General features: G+C 43.3%; 1 protein-coding gene across 3 annotated transcripts in view; it reads right to left on the reverse strand.

Moving 5' to 3' along the window:
• The window catches only part of CDC14A (cell division cycle 14A), a 122,199-nt gene that overhangs the window by 80,859 nt on the left and 19,562 nt on the right, over positions 1–21,778 (reverse strand). For all 3 annotated transcript variants that reach the window (XM_032804930.2, XM_032804931.2, XM_075067830.1), the window contains exons 4-5: positions 10,372–10,464; positions 3,584–3,663 (exon numbers count right to left, since the gene is read on the reverse strand). In XM_032804930.2, coding sequence (XP_032660821.1) covers positions 3,584–3,663; positions 10,372–10,464 — 173 coding nt within the window. The remainder of the gene's footprint in view (positions 1–3,583; positions 3,664–10,371; positions 10,465–21,778) is intronic.

A 21,778-nucleotide genomic window follows, 5' to 3' on the forward strand; every position in this document is an offset into this window, starting at 1 on the left:
TAAGTCAAGATATTTTATTAGTTATACCAATCAATGAAAATGACCTTCTCTTTAGGAAAGTATTGTATATACTCGTTCATAAGCCAAATTTTTGTAGTAAAAAGGGGAAGCACCAGAGAAGGGGGTTGGCTTATGAAAAGGTATAGAGAGGTAGAAGTGGGAAACAGCCCCTCCCAGCAACAGAGGCAGCAAGAGGAGGCAGGGCCAGTCTCTCTGCTTCTGGCCATGCTGCTCTCCCCCCAGCCTACAAAGCAGCTGCAGCTCCAGGGCTGGCAGGCTGCAGCCGTGCCTCTCAGCCCCAGCCGCCAGAGCACGCTGCGGCCGTGCCACCCAACCCAACCCGCTGGAACATGCTGTGGCCACACTGCCTGGTCTGGCCTGCCAGAGCAGTCTGCAGCCGCGCTGCCCAGCTTACCGGAGCAGTTCCAGCCAGGCCAGAAACATCCTCCCCAGGCCTTCCCCAGATAAGGAAAGAGATGGGGAGAGTGTGGGAGTCTTGGGCTAGGGTAGGGTCATGTGGGGGATGGTCACAGGGGTTACTCTCCTGACCACCAGCTTCTCCCCCGCAAAAAATTTCCCCACCAGTTGCGGTCCCGGCCCGTCAGGGTAAGCAGCTGGTGGGCCAGGTGACACTTTGTTTACTTAGGTTTACCTCCGTGCCTGCAGGCGCTCGAGGTAAACAAACCATCTCAGCCCGCCAGTTGCTTATCCTGATGGCCTGGGAGCCAAAGTTTGCTGACCCCTGAATTATAGGGTCGGTTTATGAACAGGTTATTAAAAATTTCCATTTTTACTTATCCATCTTGGGGTGGGGTTGGCTTATAAATGAACTGGCTTATGATTGAGTATATACAGTAACTAAAAAGTCAAGGTTTCCTGCTTGCTTACTTAAATCATAACACAGTAAGTCATTTGAAGTCACTATGATTAAAAAGCAAAATCAATCCACTCTTATTCAAACATGCCTGGGGAAGAAATATTCCTGCTTCCCCATCACAGGATTTTCAAAATCCTGAAGCAAATATACCTCTACCTCAATATAATGCTGTCCTTGGGAGTCAAAAAATCTTACCGCGTTATAGGTGAAACCGTGTTATATTGAACTTGCTTTGATCCAGAGTGCGCAGCCCCCCCCGCCCCCCCCCCAGCACTGCTTTACTGCGTTATATCCAAATTTGTGTTATATAGGGTGGCATTATACCGAGGTAGCAGTGTAGTGCCCCTTCCTTGATGGTGGTATTAGAACTTATGGAAAGGGGACAATCTGGTGCACTTCTTGGCTTCCTCCCCTTAGTTTTTACTATTTATTTTGTTTTTCTGAGGAGTAGGAGAGGTCATCATTCCAGTAGGACCACCCCCTTTTCTCGTCTGATGCTCCATTTTGGGTTATAGTCAGCATCTCTTCATCATCCAATATACAAGTGGAGAGGAAGTGAAGGGAAATATCCCTAAGAGAGTATAGGATCTCTCTCTCAGTAAGGAGACTCAAAGAATGCTTGATTCCTTGCCAAGTGATTCAGTTACTCACTTAAGAATCTGGGATGATCCTTGAGCTTTTTCTTTTCCAAGTGGAATTCAGGGGGATTCAGAGAATTTTTTTAAAAAGAATACTTCTCCCTCACTGATGTCCTTTATAGATGAAGGAGGTCTGGTTTTCTTAGTTGCAAGAACCGAAAAGGACTGAATCACTCTCAAGTTGTTTCTAAGAAAGGTTTGGCTCATGTGGGGCAGGGTAGGCTGAGGCTTTAACAAATCCATGCTCTGAATCCTTTCCCTAGCAAAATAAGAGTCCATGGACTGGGAGCAATTGTGGCAGAGCTCCCTTCTATGTCTCCTGAACTTTGGCTTGCTCTGTGTCTTTTCCATGATGGGAGAAATGAAAGGAAAAGGAGAGCATGAGCTCAATGGGTGACACCATTTAAGAAACAAAGCTCCCCAAATTTCTGCACCTTAAAAGGAAGAGAAAGGATTTTTACTTGTCACTCCCTCAAAATAAGCAATAAAGGCAGAAGAGCTGAATGCTGCCTTTTTTGTACTACCTGAGGCAGAGAATGTATTGCAAGGACAGGAATGTGACCACACCTTAAAGCCTCAGAAACGGTATCTGCATCAAGAGATGAGAGACACTACCCGTCTCACAAACTAGAGGGGAAAGACCGAGAATCAGAAAAAATGCACTAGTTGGGACACAGTTACTAAGACTAACTATAAATTAATTCAACTGCTTTTTCAAAAGCACACACTATTGTCCACACATTTTACACTTTTGATCCTGTGGATTTTATGACCAAGCATTTCAATGTAAAAGATACGTTTCTTTATTCAGGCCACTGAGTGCCTTTTTATTATTTTATAAACAGTGCCAGCTTAGCAGGATTTTGATGCCAGCAGCTTAGCAAACTTTCTATATTTTTGGCAGATATCTAAACACAAGGTGTGAACAAAACAGCTCTACTGATCACTGAACTGATGCCAAGTACTTTTAGCAACAAAGTCATCAGCAAGAGGTTTTTGTAGCCACAATGGTCCTCAGAAAAGCCTGTTACATCCAGGTATTCTAGCTTTCACCCAGCTGTTTGTCCAAGAGCCTGATTCAGGCAGACACCAGCAGAGGGATGACACAGTTTGATACTCCTTCACTGAGCAGTTGCAGGAGCTAGCACAGTCCACAACATACACTAGGCAGTCCTATGGGCTGCCCTAAATTCAGCCCCTCTTTCAACATGCTTTATTGGTTTTTTGCAGGCACATATGTCTGCCCTGAAAATGCCTCCTACATTGCCATGGAAGAGACAGAGAGGTCCCCTTGCACCATGACTATTCCCTATGGGAGGAGAAGGTCTAAGGCTGCCCAATGGCCTCTTCAAGCCAGCTGGCACGTAAGCCTCCCAGAGTTGCTATGGATTGTTGTGATCAGAAATGGGAGGGCAAGTGGTCCGCGCAATACTACTGCAGTGTGGTCCACTCTATAAAAGTGTTTGAGAATCCTTGCTCTATGTTATGTATACAAAGAAGAGATTAAACCTCCTTAAATGCAGGTTTCAATGCAAATTTACCTAAAATGCATCAATCTAATTTATCCATAAAAAATGGATAGAACACCCAGTCATTAATTAGCTTCAAATGTCCCCTTTAAAATGGGGACAATGTACACGTGTATAAAATTATTTATTTCAAAAGTCTAGCTATACAGGCCCCACTGGAATAAACTGATTGAGATGGCTTCTGTTACTTGTAAAATTCAGTGTATGACAGGGAAATTTTTGTTATCAGCAAGTTACAATCTTTCTAATAAATTAATTTTGAGCTACAATGTTGTCAACCTTAATTAGTGGCTGATCAGCAGTGATTTTCTCAGATAGAAACGTGTTTTAAACAAGGCTCTCAATCTATATGGATTTATTATTCTATCCAGGAGCAAATGTCTTCTCCAAAAGTCAAAGAAGAATTTCTTGGGAAGTAATCATTTTATAACCATAAGATTTTTACATCACACATTCAGCACTTTGAAAATGCCTCAAGAAAATCAAGCTCTAAAGTAAAACAAAATTTCAACAAAGTAACATTTCATTTGCAGACATACCTAAATGGAAGATAGGGTGGATTAGATCCAGATAATAGTGCTCTGAATGCTTCTTCTGGTGTTTTCTTTAAGTAAATTACCTGGAAAAAATGCAACCGCTCATTAGAAAACAGCCACTGGACTCAACCGCAAAGTAGTCATGGGAAAAGAAAAAAAAAAAATCAAATTGTATGATGCATGTCTTCTGACGCAATACAGTAATCTGTATTTGTCATTTTAATTAGCATATAATTTATTCCTTCCCTCATTATGTAGACCTAAGAGGGTGTACCTAAACAGAAATTCGCTTCAACAAAAGTTACAAATAAACCAAAATACTGTTTATAGATTATTGCAATCTAGAGGCACACTAAGGAAGACTCAATACAAACCTAAAATTAAAATCAATGAGTAAACTATTCTTATGATTTAACCTCCGATTAAGACAATATCCATGAACAGATCTGCATTCAGTGATTGGTCCATTTCTTTTCTATGCCTTCACCAGCATAGGTTACTGAACAGGATGCTCCCAACTTCACCAGTGCCTCACAGAAGAGATCTCAGATTCTGGGACACTCTTCAAAAATGCAGTAGATGTCAAGTTGAATGCACTTGCACTCTAGGGGGGCTGAGAACCTGCAGACTCATAAAAGGTACAGATACAACCCAATAAAGACTCTCTAAATGGATTAGTAGAAATGGGAGCCCTGTCAAATCTATCCACAAAGGCTATCTCCTAAACCATTTATTGCTATCCAGGTAGAAAGCTAAGGCCTCTCTAATGCCCAGCCTAGGGAAATAGGATTCCTGCTGGAACTAGGAGTTCTTGGAAAAAATACTGGTAGATGGATAGATGATCATGTGGCAGGTACAGGTGGGTCTGCAAACTCTGCCGCTTCTGCTATGGGAGCCTCAGCTGAGGCTGGCTGGCCCTGGGGAACCTGCTCTGACTCCGTACCACGTGAGGGGGCGGTGGGAGACTGTTGTCGATTGTCTGTCATCAATCCTCTGTCAGATGCCCCTGAGACCGACCTATGCCCCCATAATGGGTGCGGAAATCCACAGCGGTTCCAGAGTTGCTAGGGGGCCGGCCACTGGCCTTGGGGCCATGATGTCCCTGATGGGTGGCCCCGCAGGCAGGGTCTCCTCCTCACTATTGGAGCCAGAGGAGGGAGAGACTTGTCTGGGGGACCAGGACAGTGCCAAGGCCACCTGTCTACCTGGCTCTGGACCTCCGTTGAGGACCTGTACAGGGAGATGGCTCTCGGTGCCACGATCCCAGTAACTGGCAGTGGTATTTGGCAGATCGGCAACAGTACCCCGATGATCTACGCCTTACGAGTGGTGCCGTTCCATAGAGCGAGAGTGGAAACGGGAGTGAGAAGACCAACGTGTTGGAGACCGTCGATACACCTGTGGTGAACCATACTGGCGATCTGGCAACAGCTTCAGGGACTGGCATCCTGATCCTCCGAAGCGGTGCTGTGAGCTGGGAGAGAGACTCAAGTGCTCCAGGCACCAGGGCTGTGGGGACTGGTGCCTCGGCACAGTGGGTCTGTGACAGACCGCTGGTAATTGATACCTAGAGCCCGAGGAATGCTGCCTGGAATCTGGGGACTGACACCGGGAACTCTGCAGGCAAGCCGACCCACATCCTGGGACTGGTAACACTGTTCAGACGAGCGCTGACAGGGCACTCCCTGCGGCGAGGAGCAATGCCACACTGATGGGGACCACTGAGAGGCTCCCAAAGCAGGTTTACTCCTTGAATAGGGCACCTCCATGGGTGGCGTGGGCAGCACAGGCAGGGAGCATGGATGACACTGCCAAGTGCCTCTGCCACTCCCCAGGGTGGGGGGCAGGTGGGCCATGGAAAGGAAGAGCTGCCCCTCACGGGTCTTTGCTCGCCTCTAGCTCTCTCCTTCCCTTTACGGGACATAGGAAACGGTCCCCTCCTGACCTTTCTTTCTTGCTTTTTAGCCAGTACTAAGGCCGTGGTGCTAGGAGCAGAGTTTGATCTGGTCATCTGAGGCTGGTGCGAGGGCCAACTCTCTAAGGAGCACTCCGAGGCTAATGTTCTGCTCTGTTTTTGACAGAAAACAAGATCAAGAGAAGAGTCGAGTATGCTTTTCGCAGATACACCTGTATTCTGTCTTGGGCCAAGGCAGCAGAGAAGGAATGGAAGGTGGTTCGCCCACACACCCTTATAAAGCAGGGGTGGGCAAACTATGGCCAGTGAGCTCATGCTAGGGAGCGGGGTCTGAGGCTTGCCCCACTCCAGCCAGGGTCCAGGGAAGCACCCCCTGGCTCCCAGAAACTGTGGCAAGGCCCCGCTCCAGCCGAGATGCAGGGTTGGGGGCTGCATCATACAGCTCCCAGAAACTGTGGCATTGCCCCACTCTGGCTCCTACACGCTCCAATGGTCACTTCCAGTGCTCCAATGGGAGCTGCAGGGGCGATGCCTGCAGATGGGACAGCATGCACAGCCATCTGGCCACACCTCTGCCTAGGAGCTGGAGAAGGGACATGCTGCTGCTTCTGGGAGCCACTTGAGGTAAGCGCTTCTCAGAGTTCACACCCAAGCCTTTCTCCATACCCCAACTCCCCAGCCCAGCCCTGGTCCCCCTCCTGACCTCCAAACCCCTTGACTGAAGCCCAGAGCACCCTCCTGCACCCCAAACCTCTCATCCCCAGCCCCACCCCAGAGTCCACACCTCCAGCCACAGCCTGCACCCCTACCTTCTGCCCCAGCCTGGAGCCCCCTCCCACATCCTGAACTCCTCATTTCTAGCCCCACCACCAAGAGCCAACACCCCCAACCCAACTCTGTAAGCATTCATGGCCCTCCAAACAATTTCTATTCCCAGATGTGACCCTCAGGCCACACATTTTGCCCACCCTTGCTATATAGCCTTAGTGTCTGCCATGGGGTGCATGTGTGTGGTGAATGAGCAGTGCTAGCTAGAAATCTTTGATCCAAGGTGTGAGAGAAGCATGGGCTTCTGAAGTGGAGCACCCATAGGGACACTACTTGAAGAATACCTGTACAACTCCTAAAAGTTGGTTAAGGTTTGTTTTTTTTCCCTTGACCACAACAGAAATGCATACTGCTGGTACTGCAGAAAGGTTTGAAGATAATAAAAACTTAGCGAATGCTATATTTAAGATTGCAAAACAGTTTGGCTTTGACCTCAGTTTTCACTCTCTCAGCTTCCTAAATAATTATTTGTTTGATAGATAAAGCTTTCCATGCCTGGGACTTTGCACAGGAACATGCCAGATAATGACATGCTGGCCACAAACCAACTGTGAAGGAAATTCACAGCTGCATGTTCTAGAAGGTTTTCAGAGGAGAAAAGGAAATCAGCAAGGCAGACTTACAAATCCTGGGCAAACAAAGTTTTGCATGATAGAATCTATTATATCCTCTTCCCCCTGACCCACAATATCTACTTCATCAGTAGCTTCTGAACACATCTTTGCAGAGGTTGGTAAGTTTTCCTGACAATTTTGCAAAGCAGCTTTAGTGCAACTTGGGGATATGCTCTGCTTGAAGCAGAAAAAGTCCAGACCTACAGTTGTGAGAGGAGTGAGGGACTGCTTGTTAGCCCCCACTTAGGAAGTAAACAGCATGTCAGACTGTTGAGTCAACTGCTAAAATTAAGAGCAAGTTATTTCTCAAGGCTACAAAGTAGGACTAAGAAATAGTTTATATTTTCAAGTTAGGGATGAGACCATTACAGTTCAACATTATGTTAGTATTGACAGATATGTGACCATGCTTGGCAGTTGTTACGCAATCACTTCACCATTACGCAGTCCCTCCCCACCCTTCAGGGTGGTTATTTTATATTTAAATTTAGGGCAACTCATGTAAATTAGGTTTTCTGGTACCAAGCCAGGGCAAAAAAATTACCACTGAATCCCAATCATAGAATTTAATCCAGTGTTGGTCAGGTCTCATTTTACACTTAATAATCTAGCATCAGGACAGAAATAAAACAAAACCTCTCAACTAACTCTATAGAACATTAATCATATGTTAGGCCACATGACTTTATCAGAAACAATAAACCTTGTGTGATCAGTATAAGGATGGGAAGGAATTTTCCCCTGAAACATTCAATTTTAGGCTCTCTCATCATAAGAGAATCCTACAAGTTTGGCATTGCTAACTACACTGTATTACCTTACTGGAGCAGATAATCAGGTTCCTGCAAGATCTACCTCAAAAAATAATCACTCTGAAACAGAATTTAAATAAATAGTATATTGGTGGTATGGGAAAGGGATAAGTTCCTTAGTTTCAGATGACATTTGTTAGCACATCTTGAATCAGATGTGCATGTTGGTAACTATCAAACCCAGCAGGAGAGAGGAAAGTTCTCCCATCTGTTAATGCAGCCCCAGACATCCTGTCCACAGTCAGCAGAACACCACAAGCTGTGGTTTCATTGTTGACCTTCATCACTGGCTCCATTCCCTGGAATTGGTAGTGTACATGACTATCACTTTCCACAGCCTGCGAACTTAGATTGATTACTACATTTTTCCCAACTGTCAATGAACATATTAAGAATTAGAATTCTGCAAGTATAAAAGACACTGGGGTGAAATCTTGGCCTAACTGAAGACAACGCAGCCTTGCTGGTGGTGCCAGGATTTAACCCTCTAAATATAATCAACCAACCAAAAAGGGTTAACAGAAGAAAATGAACAGCTTGTTTATTTGAACATATATTGCTATATTACCATGCCTAGGATAGCACAGTTTCCATGAGAGAGAGAGAGAGAGAGAGAGAGAGAGAGAGTGTGGATTGCTAGGTTGTGAAGTATGCTACTAGACTAGCAGTATATATCCCCCAGCAAAACGTATCTGGCACTCAATTTATTTACTAATAGATATGCTGTGCTTGTGTGCTGGAGAAGAATAAGAGCTACTAGTGAAGAGAGATCCACTTCTGGAAAAGAAGAGGTACTAAAAATGTCAAAAAACTAGAGCACTTATGCTGCAATGGAAAGCTAATGCTGTACATTCCCACAGTGGACTAGGTGCCAAACATCACTCTTAATACATAAAAACCATAAAAATTAAAAATATATTAAAAAAACTCAGAATGCTGGTTTTAATAGAAAAATTAATATTTTTGGATTCAAGGGCAGATATAGAAACCAATTTTCTATGAAGTATCATATTATATACAGTGGGTCAAAACTACTCATTTTATTAATCATTACACCAAAAATTTACCCATCAGCACTTAATTGCGAGCCAGAATAATTTCAGAGTATGAAAAATATCCATAACACACTTTCATACACAGCTATAAAATACATAGCTATAAAAATTCACTCTGGGATGAACTAGGCAGGTCAAAGGATGCTTTTATACTCCTTAAAATTAAACTTTTTCAACATGTAAGTTACTCAACTAATCTATCATGAGAACCAATGTATTTCACTATTTTAGAAGCTATATGTTTATTTTTTAAAATCAGAAGAGTAACTAGTGTACATATGAAAATATTCTATAATAAAGGGGGCAATTTTTTACAGTCACACTCATGCAATAGACCAAGCTGTTATCTGCACATCAGCAATCAAAGATTTACAGCATCGACCAGCCAAAGGAATGTTAAATTACCAGATTATTTTTTTAAGAGAAAAACTGTATCCTGTGCACTTGCAAACCCTGGCAGCATATGGTGGCAGTCAGAAAGTATTAGTTAGGACTGGTGAACACGATAGCTTGGCACAGGTGCTCATATGAGCAGTGATTGCCAACTGTAACACATTGCATGGAAATTTTCCAGGATTCTTCCCACTGGTACATTTTAAAATACTTCACTTGCTGCAACACTTACATGTAGATTTGAATTCAGCATTAAATATTGGAACAGCAATTTTAGAAAGTCCTGGATCAGAGAATCAGTGTCTGGTTCGGGGGCCAACTGCACGCTTGCTCAGCAAGGAGCACACACTGCCCTATGTAGGTCTTCAGCTCTCTACCAGGAGCTCAAGGGGGCGCTTGATATCCTGCCCACTCCAGATTCCTTTACATGAGTGTCTGTGGTGGGAGTTCACTGTTTTACTCTCCATCTCTTTTAATTCAGCTTTCTGGTAATAGAGGATGCTTAAGATTTACAAGGAGTATTTCATTCCAACAAGCACAGAGACTGCTCTCTACATTTGGGCCTCCACCATGTTGCTCTGTACCAGTATTGAGTAGTTTCTTTTAACACCATTATGGTAACAGAGGGGAAGCTGCTCCATAGAGGCCAGCTAGAGAAGCAAACAATCCTGTAGTGTAGCAGGTACCAGGGAGACAGGGGTGGGGGGTGTAAGGGGCAGAATAAAATACCTTAATCCCTCCAGAACCTGTTCTAAGGGCCACCCCACTGCTGGGACTGGAGGAGCTTGTGGGAAGGGGACCAAGATGGGGGAAGCGAATGCTGGGTAAGGTGCAATACAGAACTTCCCTCCCCGTTACAAAATAAAATAAAAATTAAAGCCTTCAGTATAGTAGGTGAAAATATTAGTTAAAAAGGAACTTTACAAAACTATTCTTAATCACTATATCTGGGAAAAACAAACTTTATTTTAAAGTGCCAGAATACGCTATCACAGAAAAAGCAACTCCATCAAAGTTCTAATTACACCTTGAAGAAAACAGTACAAAGAGCTAGATTACAGAAGATTGAATGACAGTCTCACTATTTCACTGAAGTCTATGTTTTGCTGCTATGTAAAACTATAAGTGTCTGCTCAGGGAAGAATAGAGGTGTATATAAACAAGTGATACTTACTGCATATGACCCTATTAAAAATGCTGCATTTGCTCGTTTCCGCTGATCAAAACTGGTATAGTGGACTATTTTCTTTCTTGATAGACTGAAAGACTGTTTAAAGAGAAAGGAGAGGGATGCATCAGCTACATTTATTACAGGAGAACACAGGACTTACAAAAAGCCAGAGCTTTAGAAAAAATCATTTTCAATCTGATAAAATAATCAAAAATATTATGGAGGTGGGTGAGGCAGTATCTTCCATTGGACCAACTTCTGCTGGCAAGAGGGTCCCGAATCCAGGCTCTAGCCCAGACGTGGGCAAACTATGGCCTGCAGGCCACATCCAGCCCGTGGGACCCTCCTGCCCGGCTCCTGGCCTGGAAGGCTCGCCTCCGGCCCATTCCCTGCTCTTCTCCCTCCCATGCAGCCTCTACTCACCCCGCTGCAATCCTTTGGGCGGTGGGCCTGTGAGCTCCTGGGGCAGCACCCAGCCTGACCTGGTGCTCTGTGCTGCGCGGTGCATGGCTGTAGCACCGCCAGCCACCAGTGCTCCAGGCAGCGCTGTAAGGGTTGAGGGGGTTGGATAGAGGACAGGAGAGTTTGGGGTGGTGGTCAGGGCATGGGAGGGGATAGGGGTTGAGGGGGGTCAGGGAGCAGGGGGTTGAATGGGGGCAGGGGTCACTATGTGAGGGGGGGTAGGGCTTGCAGGTGGGGGTTCGATGGGCTTGCTTAATGGGGGTGCCCAGCTGCTGTCGAGGGGATACCACGTGCCGGGTTCCTGCTTCCCCCGATTCTCCTATTCCCTTTTCTTCTCCATCTCACTCCCACATTCCACCCCGGAGTATTCCACCCCTACTTCCCCCCCCACTAGAGGACAGGGAAAAGGGGTGGTTGGATGGGGCAGAGGTCCGGGGCGGGCAGTCAGGAAGGAGGGAGGGTGGGGTTTGATGGAGTGGTGGGGGGGCAGTCAGGGAACAGGGAGTGGGGGGATTGGATGGGACAGGACAGGAGTCCCAAGTGTGGGCTGTCAGGGGTGAGAAGCGGGGGATGAGTGGGGACCATATCCCCCTCCCCTAACCGGCCCTCCATACAATTTCCAAAACCCGATGTGGCCCTCATGCCAAAAAGTTTGTCCACCCCTACTCTAGCCTGAATGTCTACACCACAACTAAACAGCCCACTGGGCTCGGGCTGAGTCAGTTGGCATGGGACAGCCATGCGTATTTACTGCAGTGTAGACACACTCTTAGTATTAGGCCTAATCTTATTTCCCACATTGATTTTACTAATCCTTCCAAAACCATCTGAAAAGAAACAGTTAACTAATTGCACAGATAAGGAGATACAAGTCATAGTGAATAAGTGTTTAAAAAACAGCAATATTTAGTTCACAAGGATTCTCTTTAGAATTAAACAAAGGAAGACCAATGATTATAAAATCTTAGCAAGAATGGAAATCTCAGAAATCCATAACTGACTTAAAACTGGAACAGTTAGTTAAAGCCCATGTGAACCACAGTGATGCAGTGATATTTAGTTCACTCAGTGAATAAGTGTTAAATCACTAAATTTATAATACTGATATTTTGTAATTCCATAATTCTACTAAATTGTGTAAGCTTCAGATCACAATGTACTTTCGGACAGATAAGCATGGATTTTTATACTAATTCTGCAAATGTTTTAAGCAGTGGTCGTGGAGACTGGGTTTAGGGAGCAAGTTTCTTGACAGAAACCTCCCTCTGGGCTGGTCTACACTACGGGGTAAAATCGATTTTAGATATGCAATTTCAGCTACGTGAATAACGTAGCTGAAGTCGAATATCTAAAAATCGATTTACTCACCCGTCCTCACAGCGCGGGATCGATGTCCACGGCTCGCCATGTCGATTCCGGAACTCTGTTGGGGTTGGTGGAGTTCCGGAATCGATATAAGCGTGCTCAGGGATCGATATATCCCGTCTAGATTAGATGCGATATATCCATCCCCGAGCAATCGATTTTAACATGCCGATACGGCGCGTAGTCTAGACGTGGCCTTAGATTCAGCACTGAAAATTTTTGAGGAGTACTGCACACTACTACAGATTTTTGCAGCATTGTCAATTAACAACTGAATTGGTGCTAGCCATACTGACTTTTCATGCAGACTGAAAATAAAATTTTAGATACAGAATTTTCTACAAGGGTTCATATGAAAGCCTTAAATACAAAAAGAGAATCTCTCTAAAAGAAACTAAAAATAGCCAGCAAATTTAAGAGAAACTTATTGCAATACTTTCATCAGTTTCTTTACTCCTGTCCTCCATAGGAAGAGCCCTTCAAGCTGTGGATCTGTCTTGATGTTATGATAATGGTTTTATTCATCACTGCTTCTACAGGAGGATAAACAGTGTGATTTAAATTAATGTGACTGGAGTACATCTAAATGGGACTATAATCCCCCAGAGTGAGGGAGGAGTATCCTCACGGATTACAACAAGTCATGCTTGGAGACAGACAAGCATGACCTGCTTTATATTTATTTATATGTGCATGCCCTCATCTTCTACGGCATTCAACAGATATTAAAATCTGACAAGTCACATCAATAGCTCAAAAATATAGGAATAGGCTTTTTTGTTATCACATTGGCATCCCGTATTCTGTGATTTTTACCAAGTCTATTATGGTCTAAATCAGAAAAAAATTATAGTAATAGTGCCACACAAACAACAGTTGTAGTTTATTGTCTACATCTCTTATTTTAAATAATTCACAGCAACATAATTTACAGTTCTTTTGAAATACAATTCTTTCTATAGCCAAGAACACCTTGGAATTTGCTTTATTTAAAAATCATTTTAAAAATTGTTTAGTAGTCATTTAAAAACCTCTTCTACTTAAAACAGCAATCTTTTTAATTTTTTAACAGGGTGATAGACTGCAGTAATATGCTACTACTGATAGCATTATTGTTGTACCAAGTGTGTGTGTGTTAGAGGGGGACACACCCTCAAATTCTCAGAAGCATCTCTGACATTTAAGGTAAACTATTGAGATATAGAATTTTCATTGCTTCTATGCCATTTGAAAAGAATGAAGTGAGAGTTACACTTCAATCTCTATGGACTCAGATTTCTATACTGTACATTTAAATCAATTTTTGACAACACTTAAAGCTTTAAATAAGAGACTGAAAACTGGTCTTGAATAACTAGATGAAAAACTCATTTACAATACAGCAAATGCTGAGGGAAATTTACAAAGTAAGCATTTGAATTGCACATTCCAGTAGATTCAGAAATGTGGAACACTACTACCATGCTATATCACTACTTGGCTATGTAAAAATCCCATTCGTTTAGGAACAATGACAACCAGTACTGGCTGAAATGACATTGTTGCAAGAGCACTATGCTGTGTATCTGCACTTAACATTTACACAATTGAAACTTATGTTCAGATCAAGTCCAGTTTCACCACTATTGCTAAAGTTATACAGACTAAAATATAATCTACAGCATTTAATTCAACTTATTAAGCCATTAGACCCCCAGTTCTGCAAGCTGATCCGTATGGGCTGAAATTTAAAACGCGTGTGGAACCCTCTGAGATCTGTGGATTTTCACAGAGGTCCACTGCTTAGATCAGTTTACAGGGCCAGGCCTTTAGTTATGCTAAAATACTCAGAAATAATTTATAGTATTTGCCAAAAGAATACCTACAATTTTAAAGTTTACACATGTAAGGGGAAAAAAGCGTTCAGATTCTTTCAGCTAGTTTTCAAAGTCTATATAGTGCCACATCACATATTTAAAAATAATTGGTAAGAAAGATTTAATATGTACAATACAAAGAACTAAAAATGCTTTTCCTCTGGTTTCCTAGGATACCATAGTTTAGATGTTACAGTAGTAAACCTCATGAAGATATATATTAAAAAAACCATAGTTAACTAGCCTTAGTCACATTCTTCAAATGCTACAAAAGTGCTTCTTTATTCAAAATTATAATACTGAAAATTACTTATTTTACTAATTTAACTAGAGCTTTTACTATACACAAACCATCAGGCTTATTCAACAAAGAAAAGTTTCTCAATTAGTAAGGATGCAAAAGTCCACTTAAACACAACATGACGATAGTGCTATACATTTCATGGTGAACTCTCGAATATGCTCAGACTACTTTGAAGTTAAAACACACCTCTAGCAGGAAGTCCTTTTGTAATATAAAAACCATATGAAAAGCAACATGCTAGTTCTAGTTTTAAGTAAAGAAAATCTAACCTATTAATTTACATAACAGAATTCCAAACATGTTTGTACTGTTCAATTATTTAGAGAGATTCCAGACAAAACAAGCATTACAAAAGAAAATGCCAGAAGCTTTAGAAATTCTCATTTATGCCGTGGCTAGATTAGCATTTAATTAGACTGGTCACTGGATGATGTCACAATATACTACTCAATCAATATGGCACAGCCCTTACATTGTTCAGCATGAAAATATTGCTTTGCATTTAATAGAAAATTAGATTACTGCAAGTTCAGATAAATCTAAGTGAAGCTTGCAAACTGTCTCATCTATCATAGTTTAGAACAGGGGTCGGCAACCTTTCAGAAGTGGTGTGCCGAGTCTTCATTTACTCACTCTAATTTAAGGTTTCGTGTGCCAGTAATACATTTTAATGTTTTTAGAAGGCCTCTTTCTATAAGTCTATAATATACAACTAAACTATTGTAGCATGTAAAGCAAATAAAGTTTTTAAAATGTTTAAGAAGTTTCATTTAAAATTAAATTAAAACGCAGAGCCCCCCAGACCGGTGGCCATGGCCCAGGCAGTGTGAATGCCACTGAAAATCAGCTCATGTGCTGCCTTCGGCACACGTGCCACAGGTTGCCTGCCCCTGGTTTAGAATATGAAGTCCTAAAGTGCTATGCCATGCTAATCATAAAGTTTGCAAGTAATTTTTTTATAGCAATTTTATGAAATCAGATTTATTTAGCAGAACAAACAGCAGTATAGCACGGCATATTTGTTCTTCACCTGTTTGAAAAAGAGTGCACCCTTGAGCTTCCCTGAGCAATCAAGCTCCACAATATCATAATGTTAAAGTGGGTTAAGCATTTCACTACAGCTCAGTTTCAAAGAGCAAACAGAATATTATGATCAAGCATTCTTGTCTTGTTGTTGATTACTCAGAACAGCATACAATCTCCATAGCAATCAGTGATCAAAACACAAGAAATGAAACAAGATCAACAGGCTCTCTTATCAAGCATAACCTCTCAGTGCTTTATTTACAGATTTTTTTTTTTTAAGAGAAAAGATATCCCTGAATAAGTTCTGACTATACAAAAAACAGTTGCCAAGCCACAACTTAAAAAAAGCAGAGACTTTTCTCCCCACCACTTTTAAAGACTAAAAGTAGCCAATTGTTAAAAAACAAACATCCGCCTCCGCACAAGTTGTGGCAAAGTGGAGATTTTTCCTGGTTATACTGTATGCGAGTCTTACTGTTGAGCCTATGTGAGTTTTGCATAAATAATGTGTGCCTCAGTTTCCCCGTGTGCTGCACCAATACCTCGATGGTGAGAATAAGAGTGTGTGACTTTGGCTGAGACCTCTGGGGCAGGTGAGGCTTCTCCATCCGTTTGCATGTATGCTAGGACAGGTGCCCTTTGTAACCTGAGACCCGGGAGGGATGCAACCAGGTGACTCTTTGCCCAGGGACAAAGACAAGGAGGAGGAGCAACAGTGGTATTGGAGGTCGGGTTGCTGGAAGCTGGGCTGTCTGCTTGGGGGGACTGGAAGAGAGGGATTCCAGGGCTTCTGGCCCAGGACTCCCGGCACAGGACTCCCCAAGATGGACTTGGCTGAAAGTCACCGATTTCTGTGCTAACAAGTTCTGTCCTACGCTGTGTTCCTGTCACCTAATAAACCTTCTGTTTTACCGGCTGGCTGAGAGCCACATCTGACTGCTCTGCAAGAGCCCCGTCCAGGCGAACTCGCTGCGGGAAGCACATGGGGAGGAAAGGGAGGCTGAATACTCCAAGGTCAGACCCAGGAAGGTCAAAGCTGCGTAAGCTTCTTGCCCTGGCGACAGTATGTTCAGAGAAAGGAGGCATGCTAACCCAGAATCCTGACTAGCTCTGGATTACTCCATATGAAGCATTAGCCCAGTGACTTCGTGACACAAGTACACTCACAAACACAGCTGAAGGACAACTTCTCAGAAGCCATTTAACTTATTTAAAGTACATGTTGGTTATAAATAGACATGCTCCCAAGTATTGTCCATTATACTAAATATACATGACTGGATATCAAGGAATTAAAAAAAACCTAAGAATAAGGGAATATTTAAGTGAAGGCCAGTATTTGATGGGATGTAGCTGTCACTTAGTAACTTTTTAAGCATATTTAATTTGTATTTCAGTTGGGGGAACTTTGTGTGTGTTTTCTGAAAGCAGTTTTATTAAACGTTGATTTTTTTCCCAGTACTTCACAACTGACATTTCCACAATCTGCCTTCTCTTCTAGACTGGATATAAGGATTGAGGCTTTCTTCCTATATTACTTGGAGCAGGACTCTCAACACCACCAGGCACTTGACGAGAGATTCTCAGCGGGAACAAGAGTGTCTCCATGTTTCTGCTCCCAAAGACAGCTACCCTCATGAGAGGGAGGTATTACAGGTCTCCACTCCCCAAAGATTCTGCCTGTTTCAGGCAGAAAGAAATCATGGTTATTTGGAGAAGACATAGCACATCACAGTGAGGCTTCAGGCTACAGCTGTTTTAGGTTGTGAGTTTGTCATGGAGGTCACGGATTCTATGCTTTTCAGTGACCTTTGCAGTGGCCGGTGCGCTTGGCTCAGGGGCAGTTCAGACAACTCCTGTGCCAGGTGCACTGGCTGTTGCTGGGGCAGTCTTGGGCCACTGCGCCCCCCCGTCCTACCCCCCAGCAGCAGAAAAATTTGGGTGTGGGAGGGGGGAAAAAGGGATTGGGGCACAGGACAGGTTGAAGCGGGCGCACGGGGACCACCACTCCCATGCATCCGCTGCAGGAGCCCCTGGGGGGGGGGGGGGAACCTGGCTGCAGCCCGGTCAGGCGCGCCCCCTGGCTCCCCCCTCATCATGCTCAGGGGGCAGTTAGGGTGGGGGGGGTCTCCAGAGGGGGCAGTCAGGAAACAAGGAGCAGGGAGGCTTAGGTAGGGGATGGGGTTCTGGGAGGCATTTAGAGCCAGGGGGTCCCAGAAGGGGGCAGTCGGGATGAGAAGTGGGAGAGAGTGGATGGGGCGGGGCTAGGGCAGGGCTCTTCTCTCTTTTTGATTGTTGAAATATGGTAACCCTAGGCGAGGGGGAAGATGGGGAGTGCATGGGGATTGGCTCCCACTTACATCCCGCAGCCTGGGCAGGAGGGACACGGCTGCTCCCCACTAGCGGTACAGCCTTTGCAGGGTTGCTGCCCCCATGCACCGTGCCGGCTCCTTCATGGCTGGGGCTTGCTGCTGCCGTAAGCAGGACACTCTGGCTCTCGGGTGCCTCTGGAACGCGGCTCCTCCCTGCCGAGCTGCTGCAGCGGCTCAAGCCTGGCAAAGCCAGTGAGTGAACTTGGGGCGGGGGCCACTGGGGTGGGGTGAGGAGGGCTTGCGGGAGGGCTGTGCACTCTCCAGGGCAGTTCAGGGGGTGGGGAAACCTGGTCTGGGGAGCAGCCCTGGACATGGTTGGCCCCTGGGGTCTATAAAGTCTCGTTGGGATTTGCCCCTCAGTGAACCGATATGTGGCAGGGGGAGGGGAGTGGAAGCAAGGTGGAAGTTTTGCCTATGGCGCAAAATATCCTTGCACTGGCCTTGCCCCAGGGGGTGCGTGCACCCCAGGTTAAGAACCACTGCACTAAACTGATAGAATCTGCATTTTAAATTTAATTTTAAATGAAGCTTCTTAAATATTTTTAAAAAACTTGTTTACTTTACAATAGCTTATAGCAGGGGTCGGCAACCTTTCAGAAGTGGTGTGCCGAGTCTTTATTTATTCACTCTAATTTAAGGTTTTGCGTGCCAGTAATACATTTTAATGTTTTTAGAAGGTCTCTTTCTGTAAGTCCAGAATATATAACTAAACTATTGTTGTATGCAAAGTAAATAAGGCTTTTAAAATGTTTAAAAAGCTTCATTTAATTTAATTTTAAAATGAAGAGCCCCCTGGACTGGTGGCCAGGACCTGGGCAGCATGAGTGCCACTGAAAATCAGCTCGCGTGCCACCTTCAGCACCCATGCCATAGGTTGCCTAGCCCTAGTTTATAGACTTAGAGAGAGAGACCTTCCAGAAACATTAAAATGTATGACTGGCACACGAAACCTTAGATTAGAGTGAATAAATGAAGACTCGGCACACCACTTCTGAAAGGTTGTCGACTCCTGCCCTACATAAAACACTCCATCCCCATTTATCTGCTATTGTCTTGCTTTGAATCAGTCCTCCACTTCTAGGATGACAGATCCAGCCACCTATTTATTAACTGCTTAATTCCATACTGCCTTCTGTCATGAAATGTCCTTCCTGATTTTTAATTAAAAGACCCCCACCCAGTCCACATTTAAGTCCCTTCCTAAGACACATTTCTGTTGTATTGAATATGGAAAAGACTCACTGACTTATACCAACAAGAGAGTTAATGCTTCAACTTTATTTTGCCAGTACCTGATCCAGGGCCACCTTAGGCACTCAGCTAATATATTGTATCCCTTCCCTTTAATCTGTTTGTTTTCAACCGAGTACTCCACAAAACAAGGGCTGGGCCTTGTTTTTGTTTGAAAAATTCTAAGCACAACAGGGACACTAACAAAAATTATGATGTTAATATTAGACATCTGATTAACAATATTGGCACAGGAAATTCCCAATTATGCAGTCCAACATTTAACTTCGACCCACAGGACATATTTCAAAAACCTGAAACTAATGATTGTTTTATACACATATTATAAGTAGGGTTTGTGGTAGGACTGGTTGGAATTTTCCCAACTAAAAAAGTTTTCAATCAGAAAAATGCTGATTCATTCAAACCAGAATTGTTCCTGAAAACCCCAGGCTGCCAGAGTTTTTGGCTCCAGGGCAGCCCTGCCATGCAGACTGCCTTAGAATTGGGAACCCAAGGGTTTCCAGGGTCATGGCTCTACAGGAAGGAGCCCAGAAACCCTGTGAACCTGGGCTAGAGCTAGGGTTCTCAGGCTCCCTGCCGTGGAGGTGAGAAGTCCTGTGTAGGGCTCCCAGGGTCTGTGGCAGTGGTTCTGAGGAAAAAGTGGTATGCAGTGGTGTAATTACAGACTGTATCAAGATGTACATGCATAAGGAGGGGCCAAATTTAGGTTGCATAGTTAGGCAACTGTAAATTTTGAATTTCTTAATTTCTGAGTGCTCGACTTTTCAACTTTAATAATGCTCCTTAACATGTGTCTGACAAAGTGAGTATTCACCCACAAAAGCTCATGCTCCAATACTTCTGTCGGACTATAAGGTGCCACAGGATTCTTTGTCCCCCTTTAACCTTTGTTTGTACCAATGTATTACAAAAACATAACAAGTGGTCATTTTCACTAGACATTATTTTGCAAAGGGGTTATGAATAAAGTATTAACAAAAGTTTCTTGCAGAGGTTCCCTTCAGGGCTTTTAAGTTTGTTTCAATCAAGTACTTCTTTGAAACTTTATGTCAGGTATTTAAATTTTTCTACTAAGTCATGTTCCTATAAATTAGCTCTCCTATGAGGTTCTATGACAGTTCACTCCCTCAGGATTGTACAAGAATAGATCCCCTTCTGAACACCACGGAGTGTGGGACATTGTATTACCTGTAGAACATTTAAGGTCACTTGGACGATGACCCAGCACGTGCTGTTTCTTTTAAGAACACTTTTAATGCAGATTTGACAAAACTCAAAGAAGGTACCAATGTGAGTAAGGTCACTATGAGAATTCAGAGTACCGGAATTGTTTTTGTAGTATTATCTTGTTCTAGAAGGAAAATTGTAGTACACCTCTACCCCAATATAACACGAATTTGGGGTATAACACAGTAAAGCAGTGCTCGGGGGAAGGGGGGGGTGCGTGCTCCGGCAGATCAAAGCAGGTTCAATATAACATGGTTTCACCTATAACATGGTAAGATTTTTTGACTCCCAAGAACGGCGTTATATAGAGGGAGAGGTGTAGTTAGATTACTTAGTTTCATTAGCTGAACATTTAACTCCACACATTTATTTAGGTGATAGTAATGTACTTCATGTTGCAGTAATATGTTTTCTTATTCCATTAGCTTTAAATCATTTTTTCACTATATTACATAGTCAGTGAAGAATTTGAAGGGAACAGTACAAATTTATTAAACTTTATACAAATGAATTTGAGAATATTTCTGTACTTGGAAAAAAATTTCTTGAAGTTAAAATGAGAACTGGTCAAAACTTGAAAAGTTCCAGTAGATAGGAAATTTTCTCATTTCAAACTTTGCTGTGAACCTAAAATTTTGTAAAATTTTAGTTTTGGAAACACTGACACATGGCATTTCCAAAACAAAACACAGTTCCTGGGATCCAGCAGCTGCTGACTGAAATGGACATATTCTTGTCAGTTTCATACTGTCCATCTTTGAAAAACAGCAGTGAAAATTGATAGGAACGTCTGCATCAGACCTGTGGCCCCCTAGAAAGCCAAGCTAGGATTTCCAGAACTTTGAGGACCCCATCTTAGCAACGGGGAGCCTGCAAACTCTAGGGTCCACATTGGAATCTGCATGGCAAGGTTGCCCCACTGCTGCAGACCCTGGAAACCTCAACAATTTCCCAGGAAGTCAGGCAAGTTTCCTCATCAGAAGTTGGTTAAACCTGATATCGCTCTGAACACTTTTGTTTAGACTACTTAGCATTTTCTGACATTAACAAGCTTTTGTCAGAAAATTCCCAACAAAGTTTAGTTAAGATATTTACTTTTCTTACAAGGTCACCCAATTTGTTAGGATTTGCACCAGGTGCAGAAAGCCACCTTTGTTTTCCTTAGGCATCTGCGGACAGGGCTGGACTGAAGGCTATGTGACTGTATTATTACTGTTCTTAGAGCTGGTCAATACAGTCACATTTTATATACATTTTTGAAAGGTGCCTTTTAATTCTGAATTGTATATTTTTATATACTGCCTAGGATTCAGGACAGGCACTTTACAATTTAAATAAAAGTCATCATTGCATCCAAAGAAAACAGATAGATCCATTGGTCTTGCGTAACGTAAGTCAAAGTCAAGGACCAAATTTAGAAAGCCCTGATGCAGGTACATGGATGTGTGGTTAGGAACAGCAATTGTGCCACCATATCAGAAAAAAGTTTCTGTATACAACTGAACTTTTTTGTATTAACTGAACTTTTCTATGTTACTGTTATA

The sequence above is a fragment of the Chelonoidis abingdonii genome, chromosome 7 (genome assembly GCF_003597395.2).
Source record: "Chelonoidis abingdonii isolate Lonesome George chromosome 7, CheloAbing_2.0, whole genome shotgun sequence".
Classification (NCBI taxonomy): domain Eukaryota; kingdom Metazoa; phylum Chordata; order Testudines; family Testudinidae; genus Chelonoidis; species Chelonoidis abingdonii.